Source organism: Macaca mulatta, chromosome 7 (assembly GCF_049350105.2).
Source record: "Macaca mulatta isolate MMU2019108-1 chromosome 7, T2T-MMU8v2.0, whole genome shotgun sequence".
Taxonomy (NCBI): domain Eukaryota; kingdom Metazoa; phylum Chordata; class Mammalia; order Primates; family Cercopithecidae; genus Macaca; species Macaca mulatta.
Window position 1 is genome coordinate 152,236,752 of NC_133412.1, and position 25,132 is coordinate 152,261,883.

A 25,132-nucleotide genomic window follows, 5' to 3' on the forward strand; every position below is an offset into this window, starting at 1 on the left:
GCTGCAGAACTATAAAAGAAATATTAAGATTGACCTGTTGGTGTGAGGCAGATGATGTAAACTATGAAATAAAAAGAATAAGTCTTTTTTTGTATTAGGTGGTAAATTAGAATCTTCCTATTCCACCTTTAATTATAACTTCTCTTAGCAGGCTTTATTTCTGAAGTTTAATGACTTGTTTCTAGAAATGTAAGGTGCCCCTCTGCCCAGATGGTGAACAAGTGGTCAGGGTATCCAGGATCCATTGGATCTGGGTGCTAAGTGCTGGCTATTTTGAGAAAGTCAATCAATGTATTGGATTCAGATGCCTTGAAAATCTCAAGATTCTTTAAAAGTATTTTAGAACAGAGTTAGAATTAGCCAAACACCTTTAGTAGGTAAAAGAAATTTTAATACCACAATTGTCTTTACTATGATGAATATTGTCCTCCACCTCATTTTCTCCCAAACTAAAGATTGTATCAAATTCTCCATTGTATTTTATGTTATAAAATATAGTATTTGACCTACTATAAATTCTTCAAAATGATTTCTATTATGGAAAATAATAAGAGAGACAGACATTACAGTGAACTTACCATTATTGTTCTTGTGTCCTTTTCCTCCACATTATACAAGAGAGGCATACAAAACAACTGTGTCAGTGTGGCACACTACCGTAATGCATCTTGTTTCTGGACTCCTCATAAACTGTACACTCAACCTAAGTGAGAGGAGGAAACCTGATTATTGTCCTTTCCAGCAGAATTGCTGATGACCTTTATTGAGAGTCTCTTTGATTGTGGCATACACTAAGGACTTGGCAGGTTGTATCTCCATTGTGACTACAACCTTACCTGATAGATATTGTTATCTCTGTTTCATAGGTGACTTTATAGGTCTTGCGTATGTTCTCTCATTTAATCCCCACACCATATGATGCAGTAGAAATGTATATCTCCATTATGCAGATGGGGACACTGAGGTTTAGAGTTTATATCACCAGCCCAAGGTTACATTACTAGTAAGTGATTAAACTGGATTTTAAAGTCCATGACCTTTTGCCTATTATGCCATATGGTGTGAGCCTGGATTTACTTATTTCCAAAGCAGAAAGAGTACATGGATGACCAGAGAGTATCTGAGAGTATCAGAGAGTATGTCCTCCATGCTGACTTTATGGTAGATGGTTTCCATATCACCACCATTTTGAAAAACTCTGGATAAAATTTGCACAATGTTAGAGCAATGTATTTTAAATTACCTCTTTTTTTTTTTTTGTTGAGACTGACCTTTGAAACTCCTTCTCCTCTTTCAAAGTATATTCCACTGCCCCAGCAGACCCCTACATCAGTGCCTAGAAAACAAGGAAAAGCAGATAGACTCCTCAGTTTATATTTTCTAAAGAATCATTGACTTATGAGGGATTGTGTATCACTTTGAAAAGAGTTATTTGACCTTTGTGACCCAGGTATCCCCTGAAAATAGGGTGGGCTGAGGAAGAAGACTTCATGCTACCAGCCATCCTCTCACTCTTACAAATACCCTACCTGCAGCAAGTATCAACTCCCACCTCTCTACTGTCATGGGAGTGTGCTGTGGGTAAATCAATTTACTCTTAAGCTGTAACTATTCCTTTTAGATCATTGACCATCAAGAGTAGTGCTATGCTAGAGCTGGCACTGGCACAGGAATTTCTAGGAATTTTATAAGCCAGTTTATACGATGTAACATGTTGTAACTTGAAATTGACTATGAGTGGAGTACTAATAAAACCAACACATGTTACAAATCAGTTTTATTTTCCTTTTCCTGGGATACTGGTTGTTAAACATTTACTAGTGATATATCACCAATAAAAGGCCATTGGAGATAAAGACACCATGAAGCCATCTCAGTCAACCAATTCCCATCCATGGCCATAACCAATTTTACATCCAATGTATTATGAGAGGGTTGAAGTGGCTGAAGAGAATAAGGGTGTTAGTGAAACTGTTGCAAATGTTAGATTTTATTGTTTGTCTTTTTCACTGATGACTCTAGTCATATGGCCTTTTAAAAACCTCCGTTTGAGAAGAGGAAGCCATAAACATCTGAACATGCTTGAGAAGAGTAGTTTTGATGCCTTCCTTATCTTTGGTAAGGCATAGGTCCTGACTTCACGACAAAAAGAACGATCTTGGGAATAAAACCACCCTTAGGTCTCTCTGCCAATGAAATTTTATAATAAGATTTAGGACCCTATTCTCTGGCATTGCCTTATTTTCTATAAAATGGGACCTAGCGTATTCACGTCTCAGTGGATGCACTTGACATTTTTAAGGGATTGTTGCTTTCTTCTTTTAAAGCTAAATATAAGTGAATTTGGCTTCCTCCAGTTAAAATGAATAGATCTTATGTTGTCTGTAAATGACTCTCTTCAGAAAAGCCAAGGGGACTCAACACTGTAAATTTAGAAATACTCTGAAAGCTATGGAAGTAGCTTTGCTGAAGGGTCCAAGACATATATTCAGCTAAGTAAATAGGCTATCCTTATTATCAGGAATGCCCTCTGTATTACTTAGGGTTCTCCAGAGAGCTATCCTATCTATGCTATATAGGATATATACATCTTATCTTTATATATATAGGAATTTATATATGTATAGATAGGAATTGGCTCACATGATCATGAAGGCCAAGAAACTCCACAGTCCACTGTCTGTATGCTAGAGAACAAAACGGTTGGATTCTGGGAATGGAGGTGACAGGGGCAGAAGTGGCATGATAGAGTAAGTTCTGCTCTGATTTGAAAAGCCCAAAAGCTGGGAGCACCAGTGTCCAATTCTCACCTCAAGCAAAGAAAGTGAATTTCCCCTTCCTCTGCCTTTTTCTTCTATTCATAATAGGACCACAACAGATTGGATGATGCCCACTCACATTGGGGACCATCTGCTTTATCTCTTTACCAGTTAAAATGCTAATCTCATTTGTAAATGCCCTCAAAGACATACCTGGAAACAATATTTCATTATTATTATATATAATGACCAGGTATCTGGGCATCCCTTAGCTCAGTCAATTCGACACATAAAATTAGGCATCACATTCTCCTGAAGCCTCTCAATTCTTTAATTTTTATATTTTAGCGGTAGAGACTATAGATTGCTCAGGTAGGCAGTAAGAGTCTTTCATAATTCATTTGCATTTTCAAAAATTTCCCTTTAGGGTTTCTATAGACTTATTTATATGAGACTTATATAAATACACACACATACACATATATCTACGTATATTCATCTTTTCTGTGCTTTTTTCCTTCCACCCAACTACTGTTCACTCATTTTTTCCCTATAAAACAATGTAAATTTAAAAATGTGAAAGTAGAAAGATTAGGCACTTACCAGGGGTAGAAAATTAAGTCGAAGGTGGAAGATCTCTTTAGACAGTTCATAGCTTGTATTAGTCTGTTCTCATGTTGCTAATAAAGATATACCCAAGACTGAGTAATTTATAAAGAAAAAGCACCTTAAAGGACTCAGTTCCATGTGGCTGGGCAGGCCTCACAATCATGGTGGAAGGCAAAAGATGAGCAAACTCACATCTTATGTGGCAGCAGGCTAGAAAGAATTTGTGCAGGGGACCTCCCCTTTATAAACCCATCAGATCTCATGAGACTTATTCACTATCATGAGAACAGCATGGGAAAAACCCACCCCCATGATTCAGTTACGTCCTGCCGGGTCCCTCCCACAACACATGGGAATTATGGGAGCTACAATTCAAGATGAGATTTGGGTGGGGACACAGCCAACCATATCACCAACTCTCATAATGCTTCTTCCCATGGAAGCTGTGGTTTGTTGGGACAGGCAAACCCGTTGGTTAATACAGAGTTCTACTATGATAATTTCACATTTAGGTTACACCCATAGAGTCTAAGCCCTTTGACTTAAGCCCTTCACTCCTTGTGGTTAAAGTTAGTGAAGGTTGATAGATCAGCCTTACCTCATCCTCACTCCTGGGTCACCAGCCTCGGCCCTCTAAAGGAATGCACATTGGGAAGACAAACTTGATATGGTCTTCAAGTCTGTCACTTCTCCTTTTCCCCCTTACCCCCTACCCCCTGCACCCTACATTTCTCCATCCACTTCTTGTCTGGTTAGAACTAGCTGGTGCTGCTTTAGGGCTATTTATGAATTTCAAATTGGGATGTTTGAAACATAGGTTTGGTTAAGTCTCACTTGGGCAATAACAGGGAAAGTGCATTCTGATACTAGTGTTGTGAGCTTTAGGAAGAGAGTCTATTTCAAGGACCTACAAACAACAAAGGATACTCTATCAACTTTTGATTTTCTAGGCCATGAAGAGGAATTGACTAAATCAGTGCACATGTGCTGCAAGGGTGGATTCTTGAGCAGTGACAAGCATAAAATGGTTGTATCAGACAATTCTTAATGACAGAAACAATCCCACATTCAAGAAAAAAGATAGGAAATTTGTGGCAGCCATCAGAATTATCTGAGAAACAAAATGATAAGGGAATGAGATGCAGTTTCATGTTTTCCAGTGAACTAAAAGCAGAGCTGGAAATTAGAAACGAAAGTATTACCACCATTGACATCTTATTTAGTCTTTCCAGACACATTTCTGTTGTCTTGTCATTTTCTCTAGTATACAAAGAAAGTCACCATCTTTTTTCATAGGGATATGTGACTGGGTCAGTGAGAGTTAATCACATATCAAGAGCAAAAGTAATTTATACCATTCCTATGCAGGAACTTCCTAAGGCCTTTCAATGTTTAAGATATTAATAATTAATAATGACAATGCTAAAAAAGACTTCGTAAATATGTAATTATATAGATTTGTGCTATCTTAGAATGTCTGGAATTTTATGTTGATTTGGAAGAGTGTTTTAAGAAAAATTATAATTGTTAAGTCCCTAGGATTGTCTGTTATGCTTATAAACATATTTATTTGATACAGATTTCTGTCCATAAAATTGGACAAAACTAGATCTTCCTGTTTAGTTTTAATTGAATTGAAATGGTATTTGAAAGTTTTCCTTGTAAAAAGCGAAAACATAAACAAATCCTTACATCAAGATGTCACCTTTTCCCAGTTGTAGGTTAGAAATACCTTAAGTTACTTTTATTAATCCAATGACACCACACGTGCACATACCCCACTCTGGCTTACCCACATCCATGAGAGTTTTGGTGAGTGGGCTGCACAATTAGCAAGCTTGGGTTTGAGACCTTACCCTCTCACTTGCCACCTATGGATTTTGGGGAAAATTGTGTCACTTTTCTGTGCCTCAGTTTACTTTTCTGAAATCTTTGCCTTTTGGTTCAATCAACAGTTTAAAAATTATTTAAATTTGAAATTATGGAGATCTCCTATGAGAAAATAATTTCTGTTTCTCTGATGCTTTACTACTTTAATTATATTTGCTTTACCATGTGCTTATGAAGATTAATTGAATCAATATCTTAAAAACATTTAGTATAGTGTCTTGTTCATAATAAGCACTAGGTAAGCTGCGTCCATTGTTATATCCTCTATCCTCTTTCTGATTTGCATGAGATTATTTGATATCAATATATGTGTTGTGGGAAGCACTGTTGAAGCTTTTGTTTTTTCCCCCCAAGACATGTTTTTTCCAATTTTTTTTGACACACTGCTGTGTGAAATGCATACATTAAATATACTGACATAAAATAGACTCTGTTTAGGAAAGGATATACTTAAATAGGTTGAAGTAAGAATAGGAGCTTATAAAATGATCATCTAGAAATTGTTCTAGAGTCTAGCCCAGACTGTTATTCATTCAATAGTTATTACATACTGTACCTGGGCTTGGGAATATCAAAGAGTTCTTGTCAACATCTGGTGAGACTGAAATCAAGGGACACATGGCCAATTAAATACCACCACCCCACCCATCCTAAGAAAAAAATATAAACAAAAACAGTTTCAAGTAAGAGATTACTTATGTGAGCTCTTATTGGTAAATTCTAGGGATAAATTGCTATAAGAACCATTTTGCTTTAAATTCTAAATGGATGGCTTAATTTCTTTCTTTATTTTTTCTTTGTTATTTAGTTCTTTCTTTTATTCAATAATGTTTTGCATATTTTGAATAGAGCCCTCATACTATACCAAATACAATATCAGAAATTAGAGATGTAAAGGCGACCAAGGTAGACAAGGTTTTTGCCCTTGAGAGGCTTACGGTTCACTAGGATTTGAAAGACAGTGAGGAACTTAATAGTACTGACAAAAACCAGACACATTGACCAGTGGAACAGGATAGTGACCCCCAAAATAAACCCATGCATTATGGTTAACTGGTTTTTTTTAAACAAAGGTGCCGCAAGTATACAATGGAGAAAGGATACAATAAATGGTATTGGACAAAATGGATATTTACATGCAGAAAAATAAAATTGGACCCCTTTTTATACCATATACAAAAATTATCTCAAAATATATTAAAGATTCAAATGTTAGACCTGAAACTATAAAACTACTAGAAGAAAACATACAGGAAGTGCTCCATTACATTATTTCTGGGCAAGGATTTCTTGGATGTGACTTCAAAACATAGGCAACATAAACAAGATTGCATGAAACTAGAAAGCTTCTGCACATCAAGAAAACAATTAATAGAGTGAAGAAATAACCCATAGATTGAGAGAAAATATTTGTAAAGTATATATCTGATAAGGTGCTGTTATCTAAAATGTATGAGATGCAAACAACTCAATAAGAAAACAAATACCCCAATCAAAAGATGAACAAAGAATCTAACTAGACACTTAAAAGAAGACATGCAAATGGCCAACAGATATATGAAAAAATGCTCAACGTCACTCATCTTTGGGAAAATGCAAATTAAAACCACAATGAGATATCTCCTCACACCTGTTAGAATAGCTATTATCAAAAAGACAAAAAAGAAAAAAAAGTATTGGCAAAGGTGTGGGGAACAAGGAACACTGTGCATTGTTGGTGGGAATGTAAATTAACATAACCATTATGGAAAACAGAATGGAGGTTCCTCAGAAAACTAAAAATAGAATTACCATATGATTCAGCAATCCTGCTTCTGGGTTTCAATCCAAAAGAATTGAAGGCAGTACACCAAAGAGATATCTGCACTCCCATGTTCATTGCAGCATTATTCACAATATCTAAGAATTAGAAGGAACCTGGGTGTTCATTCTCAGATGAATGGATACAGAAGACATGGTATATGTACACGATGCAATGCCTTTGCTCATTTTTTGATTGGGGTATTTGTTTTCTTATTATGAGTTGTTTGAATTTCTTATATATTTTAGACAATAGCCCCTTAACAGATTGTTTTATTAGGTCTTAAAAAAAGTGGGAAGGCCAGGTGCGGTGGCTCCTGCCTGAATCCCAGAACTTTGGGAGGCCGAGGCGGGTGGATCACGAGGTCAAGAGATTGAGACCATCCTGGCCAAGATGATGAAACCCCATCTTTACTAAAAATACAAAACTTAGCCAGGCATGGTGGCGTGTGCCTGTAGTCCCAGCTACTGGGGAGGCTGAGGCAGTAAAATTGCTTGAACCCGGGTGGCAGAGGTTGCAGTGAGCCGAGATTGTGCCACTGCACTCCAACTTGATGACAGAGCAAGACTCCATCTAAAAAAAAAAAAAAAAACAAACAAAAAAAAGAGTGGGAAATTCTCTCTCATTTGCAACAACATGGATGAACTTGGAAGATATTATGCCAAGTGAAATAAGCCAGACACAAAAAGACGGATACCACATGATCTCACTTATATGTGGAATCCAAGAAATTTGAACTCATAGAAGTAGAGAATAGAATAGTGGCTATAAGAGGCTGGGGGAGGGGATGGATGGGAAAATAAGAGATGTTGATCCATGGGTACAAAGTTTCAATTAGAAAAGAGGAATAGGCTCTGGCAGTCTATTGCATAGAATGGTGACTACAACAAATAATAATATATTTTAAATTTCAAAATCGTTAGAAGAATAAATGTTAAATGTTTTCACCACAAAAAAGTGCTAAGATTGTGAGGTGATTGATCTGTTAATTAGCTTGATTTAACCATTCTGTGTGTAAACATATATTAAAATGTAACATTGTATCCCTTAAATATAAACAACTATTATCTTTCAATTAAAAAGAAGTTAATTTAATTACAGGCCACGTAATTGTTATGAGTTAAGTAAATAGGGAAACCTGATGAAGAGTAAATGTCCTGCTAATGGGGGCTTCCTTCAGTAGGATAGTTTGGAGAAAGCTCATTTTGAGCTGAAACTTGAAGAATAAAAATGAAATTTGAATCTGGAGAAAACACAATTAAGGCCATGGGTCCAGCAAGAAGAACAAAGGAACTTGAAGGTAGGGGTGGGCATGAAGTGTTAAGGCAGTGGTCTAGGAATATGAGCAGACATCTGAACCACCCACAGGGCTTTTTACAATGCAGATTTCTCAATTCTGCCCCCAGCCAGTAGGTCTGGGTACAGCCTTAAAGTGTGTTTTTCTCATAAGCTTCCAGGAGATACAGTTGCTGCTGGTTTAGGAGCAACACTCTGGGAATCATTGTGTTAGGAATTAAAAGCAGGAGAGGGCTGTAGTACTATGAGCTAGGGACATATAGTAAGAAATAAGACTGGAGAAGGAGGCAGGGGCTCTTAGGAGCTCAATCGAAAGGAAGTTCAAGGTTTGTTCCAGGTTGATGAGAAGTTGAAAGTTCTGTTAAGTCCTTAGTGACAATACTGTTGTTCTTGAATGCTTACAATGTAGTCAGTCTTCCAGTACTATCTGATTCTACATGGCCTTTGCCCCTTAATGCAAGTGAAGCAAATTCAGTGGAATTAATAAATAACCTATAATCCCCGCCCTGTATTTGGTACCTGATGAACTTTTGACAAACGGAAAAGATTGCTCACTTTGCAGACTGGAGACATGCTCCTACATTCAGGTTTTGGAATCATGGTACAGCAAATCAAGGGTGGTTACAATTCAGGTCCCCCCAACATTTACTGATACACCGTTTCTGCACCTGCACAATAGACTTAGTGCCACAAGGACCTAACCAGAGAATATTACCTGATTTCTAATAGCAAGCAGCTTTCAAACTTTTGATGATAAAATAGTATAAACATAAAGCAATTAGAGGATCATATGAGGAGAAGACAGTGCAATGTGTAATAAAGTGCTAAATTGAATATTATATACAAAAATTAATGATGCAGATAAAAATTGCTATGGCCACACAAAAGTGGGAGAATTATTGTTTGAAGTTATTGACTAATGTTTCATTTGAAGAAGGCATTCAGGCTGGTCCTTAGAAAATGGTTAAAATTTGGCAGTTAGAGGGAAGGCAAAAGACATGGAAAAGGCTTCATCTTTAGATTCAATCAACATTCAAAGAATTATTGTGTTTTCCCAGAGTTTTTGCTGTTCTACTGCCATTGACAGTAAAACCTTCCATGTGTTTCTGATTATTGAGTACAATTGAATTACTAGCCAATTGTATGGTGAGAGTTGTTTGGCCAGGGAGCCCCTGTGGACTTCTCAGAAGCTTTTATCCTTTGAAAGAAGCTGTCCTGATTTACCATTGTTAATGAAACTTGTATAACACAATGCTCAAGTTTAAGACCCACTGAGAACATGACCACGTACCTCCTTTCATCTCTACATGGGGCAACCACATGGCCAATAGGAGCTGCAGAAACCCAGCAGCAGTGCGGTAACCCCAGCGTTAGTAATTGTTTTGAACTTTCTTATGTCATGTCCTCATAGCATTGTATTATGAGTGATGGCCTGCCCTGCTTCCACCCTTCATGAATAAATGCAAAACGCCTTGCCACCCAGAAGACGAACCCTTTGTAGTCGTGCATCTCTTTTGAACGTGCATCTTTAGGACCCTGTGTTCTTTCATTTCAATATTCTTGCTTTTGTGAGGCTTAGGTTAGAAACTGTGAAATATGCTGTTATTGCAATGGTTTTATGTTTTTCTCTGTGATGTGCTTTTATGCATTAGTTCCTGACATATATTTGGTGAGACATGTATTTGGTGAGTCAATCTCCTTTGCTGAGATTCTCTGGGAAATTCATGGAGTTATCCTGAATATTAAGATATTTCCTGTGAGTCCAGATACTCCTAAAGGTATAGATTTATCTTTAATCCCAAAGTTAAGGCAGACTATATCAGAAAAGAGAGAGAATGTTTGGAGAGAAGTGCCAGTCTGACCAAAAGAGAGAGTTTAATGGCAATCTGTAAGAGACAGATCATCAAAAAAATTTTTATGCCCCCCTCATATCAGTGAAAGATTTTGAGAATACCTTCAAAATAAGTAAACTTATTTATAAGTTATATACATGTACTATTATTCTTATATATTAACATATGAAAGACACACAGAAATAGAAATAATTTAGAATTAAAAGAAACACAATTTCTAATATTTTCTTTCTATAGCACAAATGATTCTCTTTTGCATGCTCCAGCACACGCACACTCCATTTAAGAGAATTTGTTTTTAACCAGGAGCAGTGGTTCAATCCTGTAATCCCAGGACTTTGGGAGACTGAGGCAGGCAGATCACGAGGTCAGGAGATTGAGACCATCCTGGCCAACATGGTGAAACCCTGTCTCTACTAAAAATAAAAGAAATTAGCTGAGTGTAGTGGTGTATGCCTGTAATCCCAGCTACTAGGGAGGCTGAGGCAGGAGAATAGCTTGAAGCCAGGAGGCGGAGATTGCAATGAGATGGTGCCACTGCACTCCAGCCTGGCGACAGAGTGAGAGTGTCTTGACAACAACAACAAAAGAATCCATTTTTAGAATACCTGGAGCAGCAGTGTGCTGTAGTGTAATGGCTCTCAAACTTCAGACTGCATTCGAATGTTCCGGAAGCTTATAAAAACAGATGTATGCCTCCCTGCAAAAGTTTCTAATTCAGTGGGTCTGGGGTGAGCTCCAAGTGTTTGCATTCCTGACACATTCCCAGTTGGTGGTCATCTGAGAAATACACGTTGAGAATCACTGGTATAGTTGACAGCATGGGTTTTAGAGTTAGTTTACCTAAGTTGGACATCAGCATCCTTCAATTAATATGTGACCTTGAGTAAATTACCGTGCCTTCCTGAGCTCAGCTTTTTAAAATCTGTAAATTGGAGGTAATCATAATTACTTAACTCTTAGAGTACCTAGAAAGCTCAGTGAGATAATGTAAATACATTGTTTAGTACCCAGTACTCCCCTCCTACAAAACATCAACACATGCTGGCTGCTAAATCCTCCTTCTTCTCCTTCTCTTCATCATTATCAATATCATTAAACATCTTTTTTATGTCACAAGGTAGACATAGGGACTTTTGGTTTCAGGATTAAAAAAACACTGTGCCTTAATTTACAAGAATCATGGGAATGAATTTTTTTTTCTGTGTTAGCATTCTACATTAAAAATACTATAATCCAAATGAGATATCTTTCTAGTTGAAAGGTAGAGATGAAGCTATTTTGCAAAGTCAACCCAAAGGAGAACAGTGTGTTCAGCCTTCTCCCTTCTGTGTGTAACTGTTGATAGTTTGTGGCTAAGTATGTATTTCTGTCATCTTTTGTATATACTGAGTTTTTGTTGCATGAGACTGAGTTGACAATTTTGGTGCTGTGTCTTCAAATGTTTGGGGGCATGAGAATGGTAAATTCAGGTGATTTCTTTGAATCTAATTTTTAACATTTCTTCTGTCTCTCCTTTTTCTTTTTTCCTCCTCTTCTTGTGCATCACTAGGACCCAGTACCACCTGCCAGGAAGATTCATGTGCCAACCAGGGGGTCTGCATGCAACAATGGGAGGGCTTCACCTGTGATTGTTCTATGACCTCATATTCCGGAAACCAGTGCAATGATCGTAAGTACAACAGCCTTTCATACTGGAACTTTGTCAAGGTGTTCGGAGATTTGGAGAATCTTAAGGGACAATGTATAAAAGAATGATTCTTCTGAAAGATTCATAAGTAATTCTCTCCTCCAGGAACTTGGGAAATAAATGACTAGTGTTCTTATGAGACGAGTGAAGAGATGTGTCTTGCTTAACAACACTAAATGTTCTCCCACTTGCTTACTCCCTGTGTTTTTTTCTTTAGATTAGAATAGCGACTGACAAACAATAACCACAGCAGCAAAACCAATTCAGGCAATATTTTTGTTGTAAGGGCTTCAGGTCTTCATGAATTAAATCACCTTATCTTATTGAATTTAACTCCAAATTGGTAATAATTTTGAGACTCTCCCCTTTTGCATTGCCTAGAATGTTGAGGTTATTTAAAGGGTATAGCTGTTTTCTCAAAAGGTTTGAGTTATCTGAATTTCTTAGGCCTTCCAAATGACAAAGATATTCAAGAGTTTACTTTTTACAATTAGCAAAGTTTAAAGCATTCTTGGGTATCTTTCAGGTATAGGGCAGAAATTCTCTCTGACTAAATTTATTAGTATCTGGTTTATATACTCATAGCTATTCTGCATGTTTGTGTGTGTATATATATGTGTGTGTATATACATGTATGTATGTATTTTCTATTTTGTGAGTGTGTGTGTATATATATATATATGTATATATAGTATATTTGGTTTTTATTGGAAGAGAGTCTTGTGATTGTTAATTGTGTCCACTAGTGCTGCTTCTGGTTCTTGGGTTTAGTTCTGACTTCATGAAGGTGCTTCTAGCACTGGAAAGACGCTTCAATGCTGTGGGCATCTATAACCTGTGTCTCCACTTCTTTCTCATGTTGTTTCCTTGATGTGGCCATAGTAAAGGTGAGCATACACTTTAAATTTCTGAATGACTACGTCTAAGTGATTTGTTGAAAATCCCTGACTTAGTGGGTCCTACTAACCTTCTGACTTTCTAAATGCAGCCTTGGTTTTATAATCCAGACTCATTTGACCTCTTGGTTTTAGAAAAATGATGTATGACATTATCTGAAAAAATAGTAAAGTCACATTATGGCGTGGCCACATGGGAACAGACACCAGTTATAATGCTATGCCCCCCAGATCTATGTGGTTTTCTTGATTCTTTATTTCTCAGTTTATTATCCGTGTGCAGCTGTCTGTTGTTGTTCTTTTTCCCATTTTTCTTAGTAGTTTTGGTCCCATATGCTCTTTCATTCTCTTGAGGTACACTGAGGAGAAACAAGTGGAGAAGTTGGCAATATAGAGAGAAAATTATGTAATACACATTCATCTAATTACATAAGCATATGCCTCTGTATCTGTCATGCGAAGGATACAATGTCTGGAGAAAGTTTTGGCATAAGATTGCTCTTACCAAGTATTTTGGTATTATTGAAAGTCACGTTGCCATACTTATGATGTGGAAATACTGTTTCACTCTGAAACAGGTAGTTATAAACCTGAGGAATTATACGCCATGGTCTTTCTTTTTCCTCCAATTTGTCTGTATAGCACTCACTAGGAAGGCTTTTTTTCTCTAAATGGTGGCATAATGCTTCTTTATCCTCACAAGTTTATTTCTTGTCACACATACATCCCACTCTGGGTTGAAAATGGTCATGAAGAGACTCTCCACACAGAACAGGTATAAAGGTAAGTTATCCTAACATGGTGAACTTGCACAATCTTCAGAAGGTAGGTGTGTCTTTTTCTATCTTTGACAAGTTCCTGTCTGTTACCCAATACCAGGCATTATTTTCTGGTAAAACACAGGAAGGATTCTTTCTAGCATTCTGTGACTGTTTCTGGTTTTATCAAGAGCAGATTATGTCTCAGTCTGGGATGTGGAGTATTACATTGTCCCACTTGGGGAATTTGTTGGGATATAATGAAGCACTAGAACTTACATTGGGAAAATGTCAGCTTTCCTTTGTGGCAACAGTTTATCATAGTTCAGAAATATTTCTAGTAAATCTAGGTTTAGGGCAATACATTTTGAATTTTGTTCTTTAACAATGCAGCTAAATCTTTTCATTGTAGCAGACTTGGGAACCTGCATCTCTAACAGGAGCTACTTGCCTAGTCCCCCACCTGGAGATTGGACCACGGCTTCTGTGATTGGATAGATATATGCAAATGATGAAGTACACATCTTTTTGTTTTTTTTTGAGATGGAGTCTTACTCTGCTGTTGCCTCTCTGCTGTTGCCCGGGCTGGAGTGCAGTGTCGCAATCTCGGCTGACTGCAACCTCCACCGCCCAGGTTCAAGCGATTCTCCCATCTCAGCCTCCCAAGTAGCTGAGATTACAGGTGCCCACCACTATGCTCTGCTAATTTTTTTTGGTATTTTTTAGTAGAGACGGGGTTTCACCATGTTGGCCAGGCTGGTCTTGAACTACTGACCTCGTGATCTGCCCTCCTTGGCCTCTCAAAGTGCTGGAATTACAGGGAAGTACACATCTTAATTGTGGAGTGTGATAAATATATAAAGTTAAGACATAAAGGATGTGACTGTGAAGTTTGAATATAAGCTTTTAATGAAATTCAACCAAATATAGCAGAATGGTAGATTGCTTAAAATGATTACATTGGACGTTTCTGTTTCCAATAATTGGTATTCAAGGTATCTGGAAGACCTTCTCTTTTGGAACTAGCATCAAAGCCAGTTTGTTCTACCTAGAATAAGCAGTCTCACTATATCATAGGCCATTATTTTCTATATCAGTCTTGACCCTTAGAATTATAATTGGCTATTTCATCTCACAAACATCTTCAAAATGAAATTCCCTGTATGATATTCTATGTGCTTACCTTTGTTGATAAATTTTTGGTGGTGTATCCTGTATCAGGATTCAAGTATCAACCTTCACTGTCACCAGCAGACTTGAATAGGCTCATGCTTATCATCAGCAAAGAGCAGTGGGGGAAATTGCAAAGAAAGAAGATATAAGTTCATGGAGGAGGAAGAATAATGACGAGAAGGAATATAAAGAAAATCAGAAAATGGGTCACATATGGAAGAGCACAGAGGTCATTAACAATTGCTTTGGTAACATGCCTGCCACAAGTGGCCTGCCTTTGACCTAAATAACAGAAATGGGTCACGGCATTAAAAGTCGAGTGCCATCAAGGAAACCTGTCCTTTACCTAATTAATTCCTGCAAAGAGAATATTCTATAGAATGTTGCATATAGCTCAAATAAATTGTATCCATTTAAATGCTATCATAGGACCATGCAAATAGGTTAGAGATCAAATTTAATTGCAAAAAGCATTTTGTGGGGAAAAAGAAAGGTTATGGATATCTCATTTTCCAGGAGCTGTTTCTCAGGGCAACAGATTGATCCTCAATTAATGAACATGAAAACACTTCAGTTTATTACTGTGTATCCAAAAACTGAAACTTACTCAACAGGGAAATAGCTAGGTCTTATATTTTCCAAAAAAAGGTACTTGTTTCATCATGTGTAAAAACATTAATCATATCTAGGCATGACTTGTAAGGCTCTAAAAATGTCTACATTTTAGGGTGTTGCTTTTTCGTAGCATTGGTTCTTTTATGACCTTTGTGTTTTTCTTGCCTATTTACCAAATATGTTTGCCTGACAATTTTAATGTGCTGTTACATAGATGTTGCCTCTGTGAGTAGAGTGTACATTTTAAAACTTAGTCTCATTTAGTGTGAGTAGGCCAAGCCTGGATGTTTTCCACTGTATTTCTTTATTCTTTGTGTGACCCTGGTGTGTTGATGGAGGCAGTGGGGTGACTTTCAGTTTCACTCTTATAAACATAGCTGTGCAAAGCTGATATTCTTTAGAGCTGATTGTCTTGTATAAGCGTGATTCCCTTGTATGGGGTTAGGAAACAAAAATCCTCTGATTGGAAACCCAAGTGTAATTGATTTGCTAATTTTCTTACGTAGTTTTAGATATGACCTTCCACAGTGTTACGTAATGGTAAAGTCATGGGGAGTTTCTTTGGGGTTGACTTTTAGGGCTGTTTTGATTCTACAATCTAATCATCCCAGAAGAAATTTTGAGTTAATGTAGAAATCAGTATGATCTGTGGAAGAACACGTAAGTAACATTTTCCAAGATCATCTTCAGTTCTTGTGAAACATTTAAAATTGAGGGAGTTGGCTATTCAGAGGGTGAGCACCACCTAAAAATCAACTTAATAAAAGCTGTCTTGGACTACATTTTAAGAACAACAGAGGAAATGGAACCTTACCAAGGTTCTTATAGGAATATTCTTTTTTGATATTGGGTTCTTATTAGTATTTTAAATCAGGACTGAGAACCTGGGAAATTCTAGCATGTTGTAGCCATGGCAGCACCAGGCAAATCCAGAATCTCCTTCCCATATTTTGTGGTAATATCACTGTCATTGTCAGCCTACTGTTGAGTTTTTCTTTCCTTCATAACATCGAAAAATGTTGTGTAGAATAGAACCCTCCTGAATGCACCCACACATGTACAAAAGGGTTGTCATTTTTATGGACTTTGTGAAAATAGCAGTTTTAAACTTTTCATACCTATCCTTAACAGCATTGTTGCCTTTTACCATGTACATGACAACTGTTTTGAGTGTCATGTAATTTGGGGGTCTCGTTATTGCTGCTTGTGCCCGTAGAAGCACATATAGGACAGTCTTCAGCACATGAGTCCTTAACACACCTGAGTTTAGGAAGTGGGTGCTCATCAAGGCTTTGTGGGGTGAAGTAAAGGGAATGAACATGGGTCCTCAGCCCACTCTTAGGAGCCGGCCACCCTGTGCTACATTGCTAGTCACACATTGCAGACTGCCTGTTGGAGAAATTGCTAGGTTCACACTGGCATGTGATAATAGATGTTCTTTGCTTGCAACAAATCAATAGCAAGCAGCTGTGGATCGTGCCGATAGTGGAGTGTAAAGCGCCTTTTTCAGACAGTTTTCTACAGGAGTGGCTGTTAAGCTGCACTTTTGGCTATTGATTGGCCTTTTGCTTTTTATTTATTGTGTGGGTTTATTTTTTAATGTAGGTTGGTGTATTGATTAAATCTGTTAAAAACACATTTCCCATTCAAGCTTCAGAAACAATCAGCAATGTATGCATTACTTAGTGTGCAAAGAAGGGGACAGACATGTGTTTAATAATTCTGTCTCTTGGGTCCGTATAGGTACACAGACATGATGTTAAGAACTTGTGTTGTTATGAACCTCTGTTGTTCCAGACCTATTGGTAGAGCATTAATTCTTAAGGAGATCAGAGTATAGTACATCCATGTTTTTGGTTATGTGTTCATTCCCCGCCTTTGTTTTCAGACTCTGCCTGCTCAGCGAATAGGCCATGTGTGAGAAGCTCACTTGTAAAACATTATTGTTTGTTGCTCAGAATGCACTTTATCATTTATTGATGGATTCACTCACCAAACATTTCTTATTTGCAGATATCATCATGAATAAGAGAGTTTTGTTCTCAAATACCTTCTAGTCTAATGGGGAAAGATGCATATGAAGGTGCTTCAGTAGAAACGTGAACGGTGTATAGTAAGGAGTCATAAGGTGGAGTAATGGCAACTACCCCAGGGTTGAGACTCTATGAAGAGCAGCTGCTTTTAGGACAGTTTTCAAATTGAAAGTGAGCCTTGAAAAAAAAAATTTTTTTTTTGAGACAGTCTCTCTCTGTTGCCCAGGCTGGAGTGCAGTGGTGCAATCTCGGCTCACTGCAACCTCCGCCTCTTGGGTTCAAGTGATTCTCTTGCCTCAGTCTCCTGAGTAGCTGGGATGACAGGTGTGCACCACCCACCACGTCCAGCTAATTTTTGTATATTTAGTAGAGACGGGGTTTCATCTTGTTAGCCAGGCTGGTCTCGAACTCCTGACCTCCTGATCTGCCTGCCTCAGCCTCCCAAAGTGCTGGGATTACAGGCGTGAGCCACTGCACCTGGCCGCCTTAAAAAATTTGTAAGTATGTTCAAAGCAAACATGACATGGAAGAGGACTGCAAAGGAAAGGTAGCGTCCAGCAGGCAAGCAGGGAGAAATATGCTGCAGCCACTGTTAACATTATGTTGAAATCATTGCTGGGTCCTAAATGTAGGCCTCACAGGGCTCAAATCTTGATTTATTTCATTGAGTCATTGGTAGAGATTGATCTTGAAAATTTATTTATAAAGAATCCAATTTTTAAAAGGCTGATTTGTAATGTGTATAACTTATTAAATGATAAAAGAAATCAGAGCTTAGTCATTAATTTAATTGGCTCTAGAATCAAACTGCTTTAAATGCCAGTCCTGAATCTATCTGTGAAGTTGAATTGTTCACTTAGTTTCCTGAAACCTTGGTATAGCATAAGGAGTGTAATAGGTATTTGGTAAATAGATGTGGTAGATTTTATTGTAATAATTATAATATTTGACAGCTGTTAAGTCCTTATCATGGTCCTGACACTCTACTAGGACCTTTATAAGGATATCATCCTTTTAATCATCCCCAAATTTTTAAGAAAATATTATAGTATGATATTCCTGATTTTAATTATGACAAAAGTGAGATCACACCATTAGAATATAGCTGATCGAGGATTTGGTCCCAGGTTTTTCTGGCATAAAAGTTCACATTCTTATTCGATTTGCTGCCACTTAGTCATATTAGAAATCACAGTTTAACATCTGTACTGTTAGACTAGGATGCTTAATTCCATGTGGGCAAGTCTTCACAGACAATCACATTGCATAAAAACATAGAACTGGAAAAGGGAAATTGTGTTCTGGATGATTAATTGTATCATATTGTGGAATTCAGAACATTTTGGGTGTGCCTTCTTAACACTCAGATGAGGCCATTTAGAATTAAAATATCTTTAGCCATTGTAGAATTAGAGTATCTTGCCCCATACTCCCAACTGTTTATATTTTCATTCTCTATTGACCTAGATCTTCTGATTTTTATGTGTTTGCTTTATTTCAATTCCAACATATGTCATATAGCACGGTGGACGAGACCTCTAATGTGTAATGGGGTGGCCTGTGTTCAAATCTTGACTCCTTCCCTTAATATCTATATTACCTTGGACATGATAATTACCGTGCTTCCAAAATGCAGATATTTTGCAGGTCCTATCTTGTAAGAATAAATTTGACAAACATAAATAGAATAATAATAAATTGAATATGTAGTGGTGAAGTTTAGGAGATATGGCACATAATGGCTCTACAGAACTGTTGGCTACTCTTCGATATTACTTTCAAAAAGTAAAAAGATGACTCATACAAATATAATTATTTTAAACTTAAGAACAAAACACTTATGCAAATATAGAGTGAATGTGTGTCAAATTTATTTAACTCCATAACGAGAGAAACAAGATGGTTAACAGTGTAAACAATAAGATGACAAAAGACTGTTTGAAGAACTAGATATTTATAGGCCTTAAGAATATTAAAATACAAATTTAGGATAGATTTAAAAGTGGTAAATGTCCTACAAAGCAAAAATATCTTAACCTTTGGTGTTATCTTTTCTACTGAACATCTGTGCTGAACAAAAACCTACAAGTTCGGAGGGCATCTTCTGTATTCTGGGCCCCCACTAACAATAAGTGTCAGTGCCAGACACAGGTACTTCTCCCATAGAGCTAAATGTTTCTTGGGTGGGCCTGTTAAACAGTGTCCTTATGTAACATTGAAAAGACATATGATTTTTCCCCCTAACTTTTGCTGTACATTTTGAATAATTTTTATTAATTTATATTCGGTTTCATTTTTTTTGTACCTTGAATACCTCTTTCATACACAATTACCTTTTTTTTTAACCACTTAAGAGTATGCCCCAATGTGCTGAATTCATGGTCATTGAAACCACACAGCAACCCTAAAAGTAGATACTATTGTGATACCAGTTTCATAGATGAGAGAACTGAGACAGCAAAGTCAAGTGATTTGCTCAAGGTGACAAAACTATTAGGTTGGGGAACAAAGATTCAGAGTTATGTTAGTCTGACTGCAAAGTCTGGGCTCTTGACTGCCAGTGTCTTCTTAATGCCTCAGGGAAAGTTTCTTGATGAAAATTCATCTGAATTCATAGGGATTTAGATTCACGTTAGCCACAGAGCTTAACGACTCTTGTTAGCATCAATTATACTGTAATTTCTAGTATTTGTGGTGTTCTTTCGGAGGGAATGCTATTTTATTTTATTCACTTTAAATGAGGGTATTTAAAGTAGGACTGATTTGCTCAGGGAACAAGATCAGAATCTCCATCAAATAAGTGCCATTTTGCAGGTTTGGTACATCTAAGCAGGTAGGAGGCTGAGTCCCGAGAAGTCAGTGAGGCTGAGAGGGGCAGCATAGCTCCATGATAGCCAGGACCCAGAAGGCGAGACAGATGCAAAAGAAACATCAGGAGTGGCAGCACCAAAGGTTATTTCTCTGCATCTGTTTTTATTCTTGGGCCCACAGATATTCCACAGAGCCAAAGGGAAGTCAGAAGATAGCAGGGAAACCCAGGGTCTTCTAAGAGCAGAATGAAGCTAGTGGTACTCTTAGGAACAGTTATATAGATGTGGGTTGTAGTTTGTTGCCCATGGGAATCACACTTGCTTTTAAGTTCCATCAGTATTAAGAAGGAATGATTTGGAATATCCTCAAGCTATGCCAGGGCTCATATTAATATGTGTGCAATACTAAAACGATTCAGCAAGAGCCAGGACTGCGTGCAGCTCTGTTTTTCACAGCTCTCCCTGAAAATAAGCTGGAACTCATAGGTGACACATTGGTTTCTACAAACCCCAGTAGACACTTGGTCCTATGGTTCAAGAAAAAATAGTCTCCATAATTCAAAGGTGTATAGCTTATCATGGATTATCGTAAGCTGTTGGAGTTTGTGGCCTCAATAATTTCATTTCAGCCATCTTCCACATGCTGTATTTGCAGACCATTTTTATTACTGTGTTTAGTTATAGCCCATTCATTTCTGGTGTCCTTGGCTAGTTACTTACTCATGGTGATGGCAATAATCCACTTAGAGCCTATTGGTTCACAGAAGACAATTTTTATATTACCATGTTAGTCACATGCAGGTGCAATTTCAATATATTTTTCAATATGGACATAATTTCCTTTAGTTATTTCCACATCTAAAGGCACAAGAAAGATCTGAATTACTGTACCTTGTCTTGTAAAATAGAAATAATAAATATAATTTTGTTCTCTTCATTTATTTTTCTCCTTTCTTTTTAGGGAAGGAAGAGGTCATTTTTTGAAGGTGGCAAAATTTACATCCAGCAAAATGCATAGATCTTACATGCTCTATCACAAATGCTTATAGCCAAGTAACCAACACCCCAGTTAAGATAAAGGATAGTTTCATCTTCTCAGAAACTTTTCTTGTTCCCCTTCCAGTTAGTTCTTCTCTTTAAGGTCATCACTGTTTGAATTTGTATCAGCATTTGTTACTTTTGTCTCTTCTGGAATATATATAAATGGAATCATACAATATGTGATCTTTTAGGTCTGTTTTCTCCAGCTCCATGTCAGCTCTGCATTCTAGCCAGCTAAGAGTCTCTCCTGAGTCTCAGCTCCATCTATATAACTGCAGGAGTTGGCTGGATTCCAGCTGGAATCTTTCTGCCTGCTCCGTGGTGCAGAAATTCTCTCCAGGCAGTAAGCTGGGGCAGTCTTAAATCTCACTTAGTTTATCTTCTCTATTTCAGAAACCACTGCCTTTCTTTGCCTGATGCCTGGTGTCTTAGGAGCCATTGTTTCACGTGTTGCCATTTTCCTGGTTGTATCAGGTCAGATGTAGTTCCAGTCTTTGTTATTCCATTTAGGTTGAAAATTGATGCCATTTCTTTTTTACCTGACTTCACCTTTGCACTGTGAGATTAGGGTGAAGGTAGCGGGGGAAGACATAACAAGCTGCAAATTCTAAGGGTTTTCTGAGGCTTTACCTCAGTCCCAGAGTGACCTGGCAGTATGAAATTATTCTACAATGGTTTTATTTATTCGTTTATTTTAGGGAAAAGCCTTCAACTCCAATGATAGTCTCTCTGTAGTCAAATAACCTTCTTGGCCAAAGAAAATGTTGCAAGGTTGCAAGAAGCTGCGCAAAGCTAGTTAAAGACTTGCAAATATATCTCTATCAAGCATTTCTTAATTTGAGTGTTTCTGCTGTTAGGAGGTCTACATTAATTTTTGTTGTTGCTGTTGTTGTTGTTGAGAAGGAGTCTTGCTCTGTCACCCAGACTGGAGTGCAGTGGTGCCATCTCGACTCACTGCAACATCCGCCTCCCAGGTTCAAGCAATTCTCCTGCCTCAGCCTCCTGAATAGCTGAGATTACAGGCACCAGCTACCACGCCCAACTATTTTTTTTTTCCAATAGAGATGGGATTTCACCATGTTGGCCAGGCTGGTCTTGAACTCCTGTCCTGAAGTGATCCACCCACCTCTGCCTCCCAAAGTGCTGGGATTACAGGTGTATATTACTTTTTACTTCCACTCCCTCTGAAAACACTTGATTAAGCTCAGGGGTTTCAGGCATTGATTTGGCTTGAAAAGCCAGTGATTCTTATTATTTTCTTTACTTAGAATTATTGTTTATTTTCTCAACCTACCCTTTTCTTGTGGATCTTTGCCACTGATTCATGTCCCTTTGCCAAGAGATATTAACAAATGTTTTCAAACAAAGAATCTGTAGACTTCAGAAAAGAGGAGGTGCTTCTATACCTTGGAGTGTTTTGGCCATTGACTGTCCTTATTTTGATCACCAGGCAGTGGTCTGTACTTATGATTTTGCTACATGCCTACAGAAGAAATGAAGGAACCTTGCATTATTGGTACCTTTGATTTATCTGAGTTTTTTTTTGGATATGGAAATTATAAAAGCTCACTGTTGAAAATGTGGAAAACACATAAAAGGGTAAGGCAGTAGGAAAAAACATGCTTAATTTCATCAATTATTAATATGACCTTGTTTCAGAATATGCATGGTATCACGCACATAACAGACATTCAAAATGTATTTGTTGGTTGAATGACTGAGTCTTGCATATTTTCAGCATCTGAGTTGTGCAAAGATCTTAGCGTTCCTTTCATGAAAAGAACACTAACAGTTTTACTAGGACTGGGTGTTCTCTTGCCAGAAGAAATGCTTTTAGGCATATGGGAATTATAATAAGTATCCCAATATGCAATTTCCTTCTTCAGATAAAAAATGAAAATGTCAAGATGTTTCCATTTCTTTTCACTCTTGCCCTTCTCCTTTCTCAAAGAAAGGCTTGCTGTTTCTGAACAGTCATTCATATATACATCTATATAAAAGGGAAATGGTTTTACAGTGGATCGTGGTTGGAGGGAAAAGACCGCTATAACATAATAAGGAAAAAGAGCCTCTTGGTCCCAGTTTCTTCTGTGGCACTCACTTCCAAACTGATGTTGTGGTTTATTTCACAAGATGAGATTTCTTGTAACAGTCTTGTACTCTAGAGATCGAGTGAGACAGTAGAACTTTATCGTCAGTCGTCAAATCCCACAGTTTTATGTTGACCAACATCAGAACTATATAATTGAAGAAGCTGGATACGTTATATACTGAAAATGTAAAACACAAAATTTCCTTGATTTTTTTCACACCCCGGATTGCAAAATTTGTATTTCCCTGCAGGAGGATTCAGTCAAACCTTGTAAACTCTAACAACTCTGAGGAGCATTGGTAGAAAACAATAGCATCTAACTTCAGACATTATTTCCCGGTAAATTCACTACATGCTCTTTGAAATCAGCCCTCTACTAAATGTAAAACTGCAATTTTACTCAGATATTCTTACATGAGTGAAATCAAATGCATGAATGTGCATACATACGTAATATAAAGAAATATAAATTTTCTTTAGGATTTTTCCCAATTGTTCTGAGACGATTTTTTCTATCCAAATACCTGTGTTTCTATGTCTTATGGAGTTAGAGCTTTTGGTTGCATCTTAGTTCATTGGCAAGACTTGTATTTCTGTAATTTCTGTAAAGGTAAAATGTGTCTACCTGGGCCACAGATCAGGTGTCTGTCTGCCTTTACGGATGTTTGGCAGAAAGCCCCTTTATTCCACCTACATTCTCGACATTTGGGGTATGATTTTGTTTCTCTAAAAAGGGATTTAGGCAGGGAGGGGTCATCTGGATTTTATCTGTCCTTAAGAGTAAGTGTTCTTTCTCCTCTCCCTAACTGAAATTTCCATGTGATTCCCTCATACTGGCACTGAAGTGTCTCATCTGGTTAGAGCTCACATCAGTGCCCTGCTGCTGGTGGAGGTTGCGGGAGGCGAGCTTTAGAAAAGGACCTGCAGCTCAACATACATGTTGTGGACACAATCTGATTGTCCCCGACTCATGAAAATTCCTGAGAACAGGGCAAATCAAAAAGAATATATTAAAATAAGAAAATTTAGTAAAAACAAACTCTCAGTACTGTTAGAGACTTTATTCTAGTTCCTACAACACAGAACGTGTATTCTCAACATCCAACTTATTTAATTTGCATTTGGATTACTTTAGCATATTTTCCCATTATATAAAGTTTAATGAACAATAAACACAGCTATAACCAAATTTCACAGCTATTTCTCAGTGTGGGGTAACATTTTGCATTTAGTTATATTTGGTTTCTTAGGTAATATTTGACTGTGGCTATATTTCCTGAAGCTGCATCTCTTGTCACATAGAATCTTTTGGTGGTGGATTCTGCAGAACAAGAGGAAGCCAGGAAGGAGTAAGTTGCTTTGAAACCACTGAAGCCATGATAGTGAAGAAGACTTCACAGTCCTTGACAGTTTTTGAGTTCTCCATTGTTGGCCTCTGGCTTGTATTTCTGAAATCTACCGTATGTACTACTTCCAGATCAATCTCCCCCAAATACCATTCTTATCCTGTTACTCCTCTGCTCATGAACCTTCAATGACTTCTTCTCAATGTAGTCCAAACCCTACACTTGGCTTTCAAGGTCTTCCAGAATCTGTTTTTCAAAAGCTGTCCCTTGAACCACATTTTCTTGAATATTCATGGCTTTCTGTCTTCTAATAAGGTCAGGTTTCTCGCTGTCACTAGCATATTCTGCCATCATTATGCTCCATGCCCTTGCAGCTGTACTTCTTTCTCCCTGGAAGCCTCTCTTCTCTGGATCTATACACCTTTGGAGTTCAGACCAAGTCTCACCTATTTTCCCAAGTCTTCTTTGGT

The 25,132-nt window shown here is 37.6% G+C and overlaps 1 protein-coding gene across 1 annotated transcript in view; it reads left to right on the top strand.

The window, feature by feature from the left end:
• The window catches only part of NRXN3 (neurexin 3), a 600,687-nt gene extending 588,650 nt beyond the window's left edge, over positions 1 to 12,037 (top strand). Inside the window, exon 12 of the mRNA XM_015144213.3 lies at positions 11,761 to 12,037. Within this exon, the coding sequence (XP_014999699.2) occupies positions 11,761 to 11,966 (206 nt within the window). The 3' untranslated portion in view covers positions 11,967 to 12,037. The remainder of the gene's footprint in view (positions 1 to 11,760) is intronic.
• The last annotated feature ends 13,095 nt before the right edge of the window (positions 12,038 to 25,132 follow it).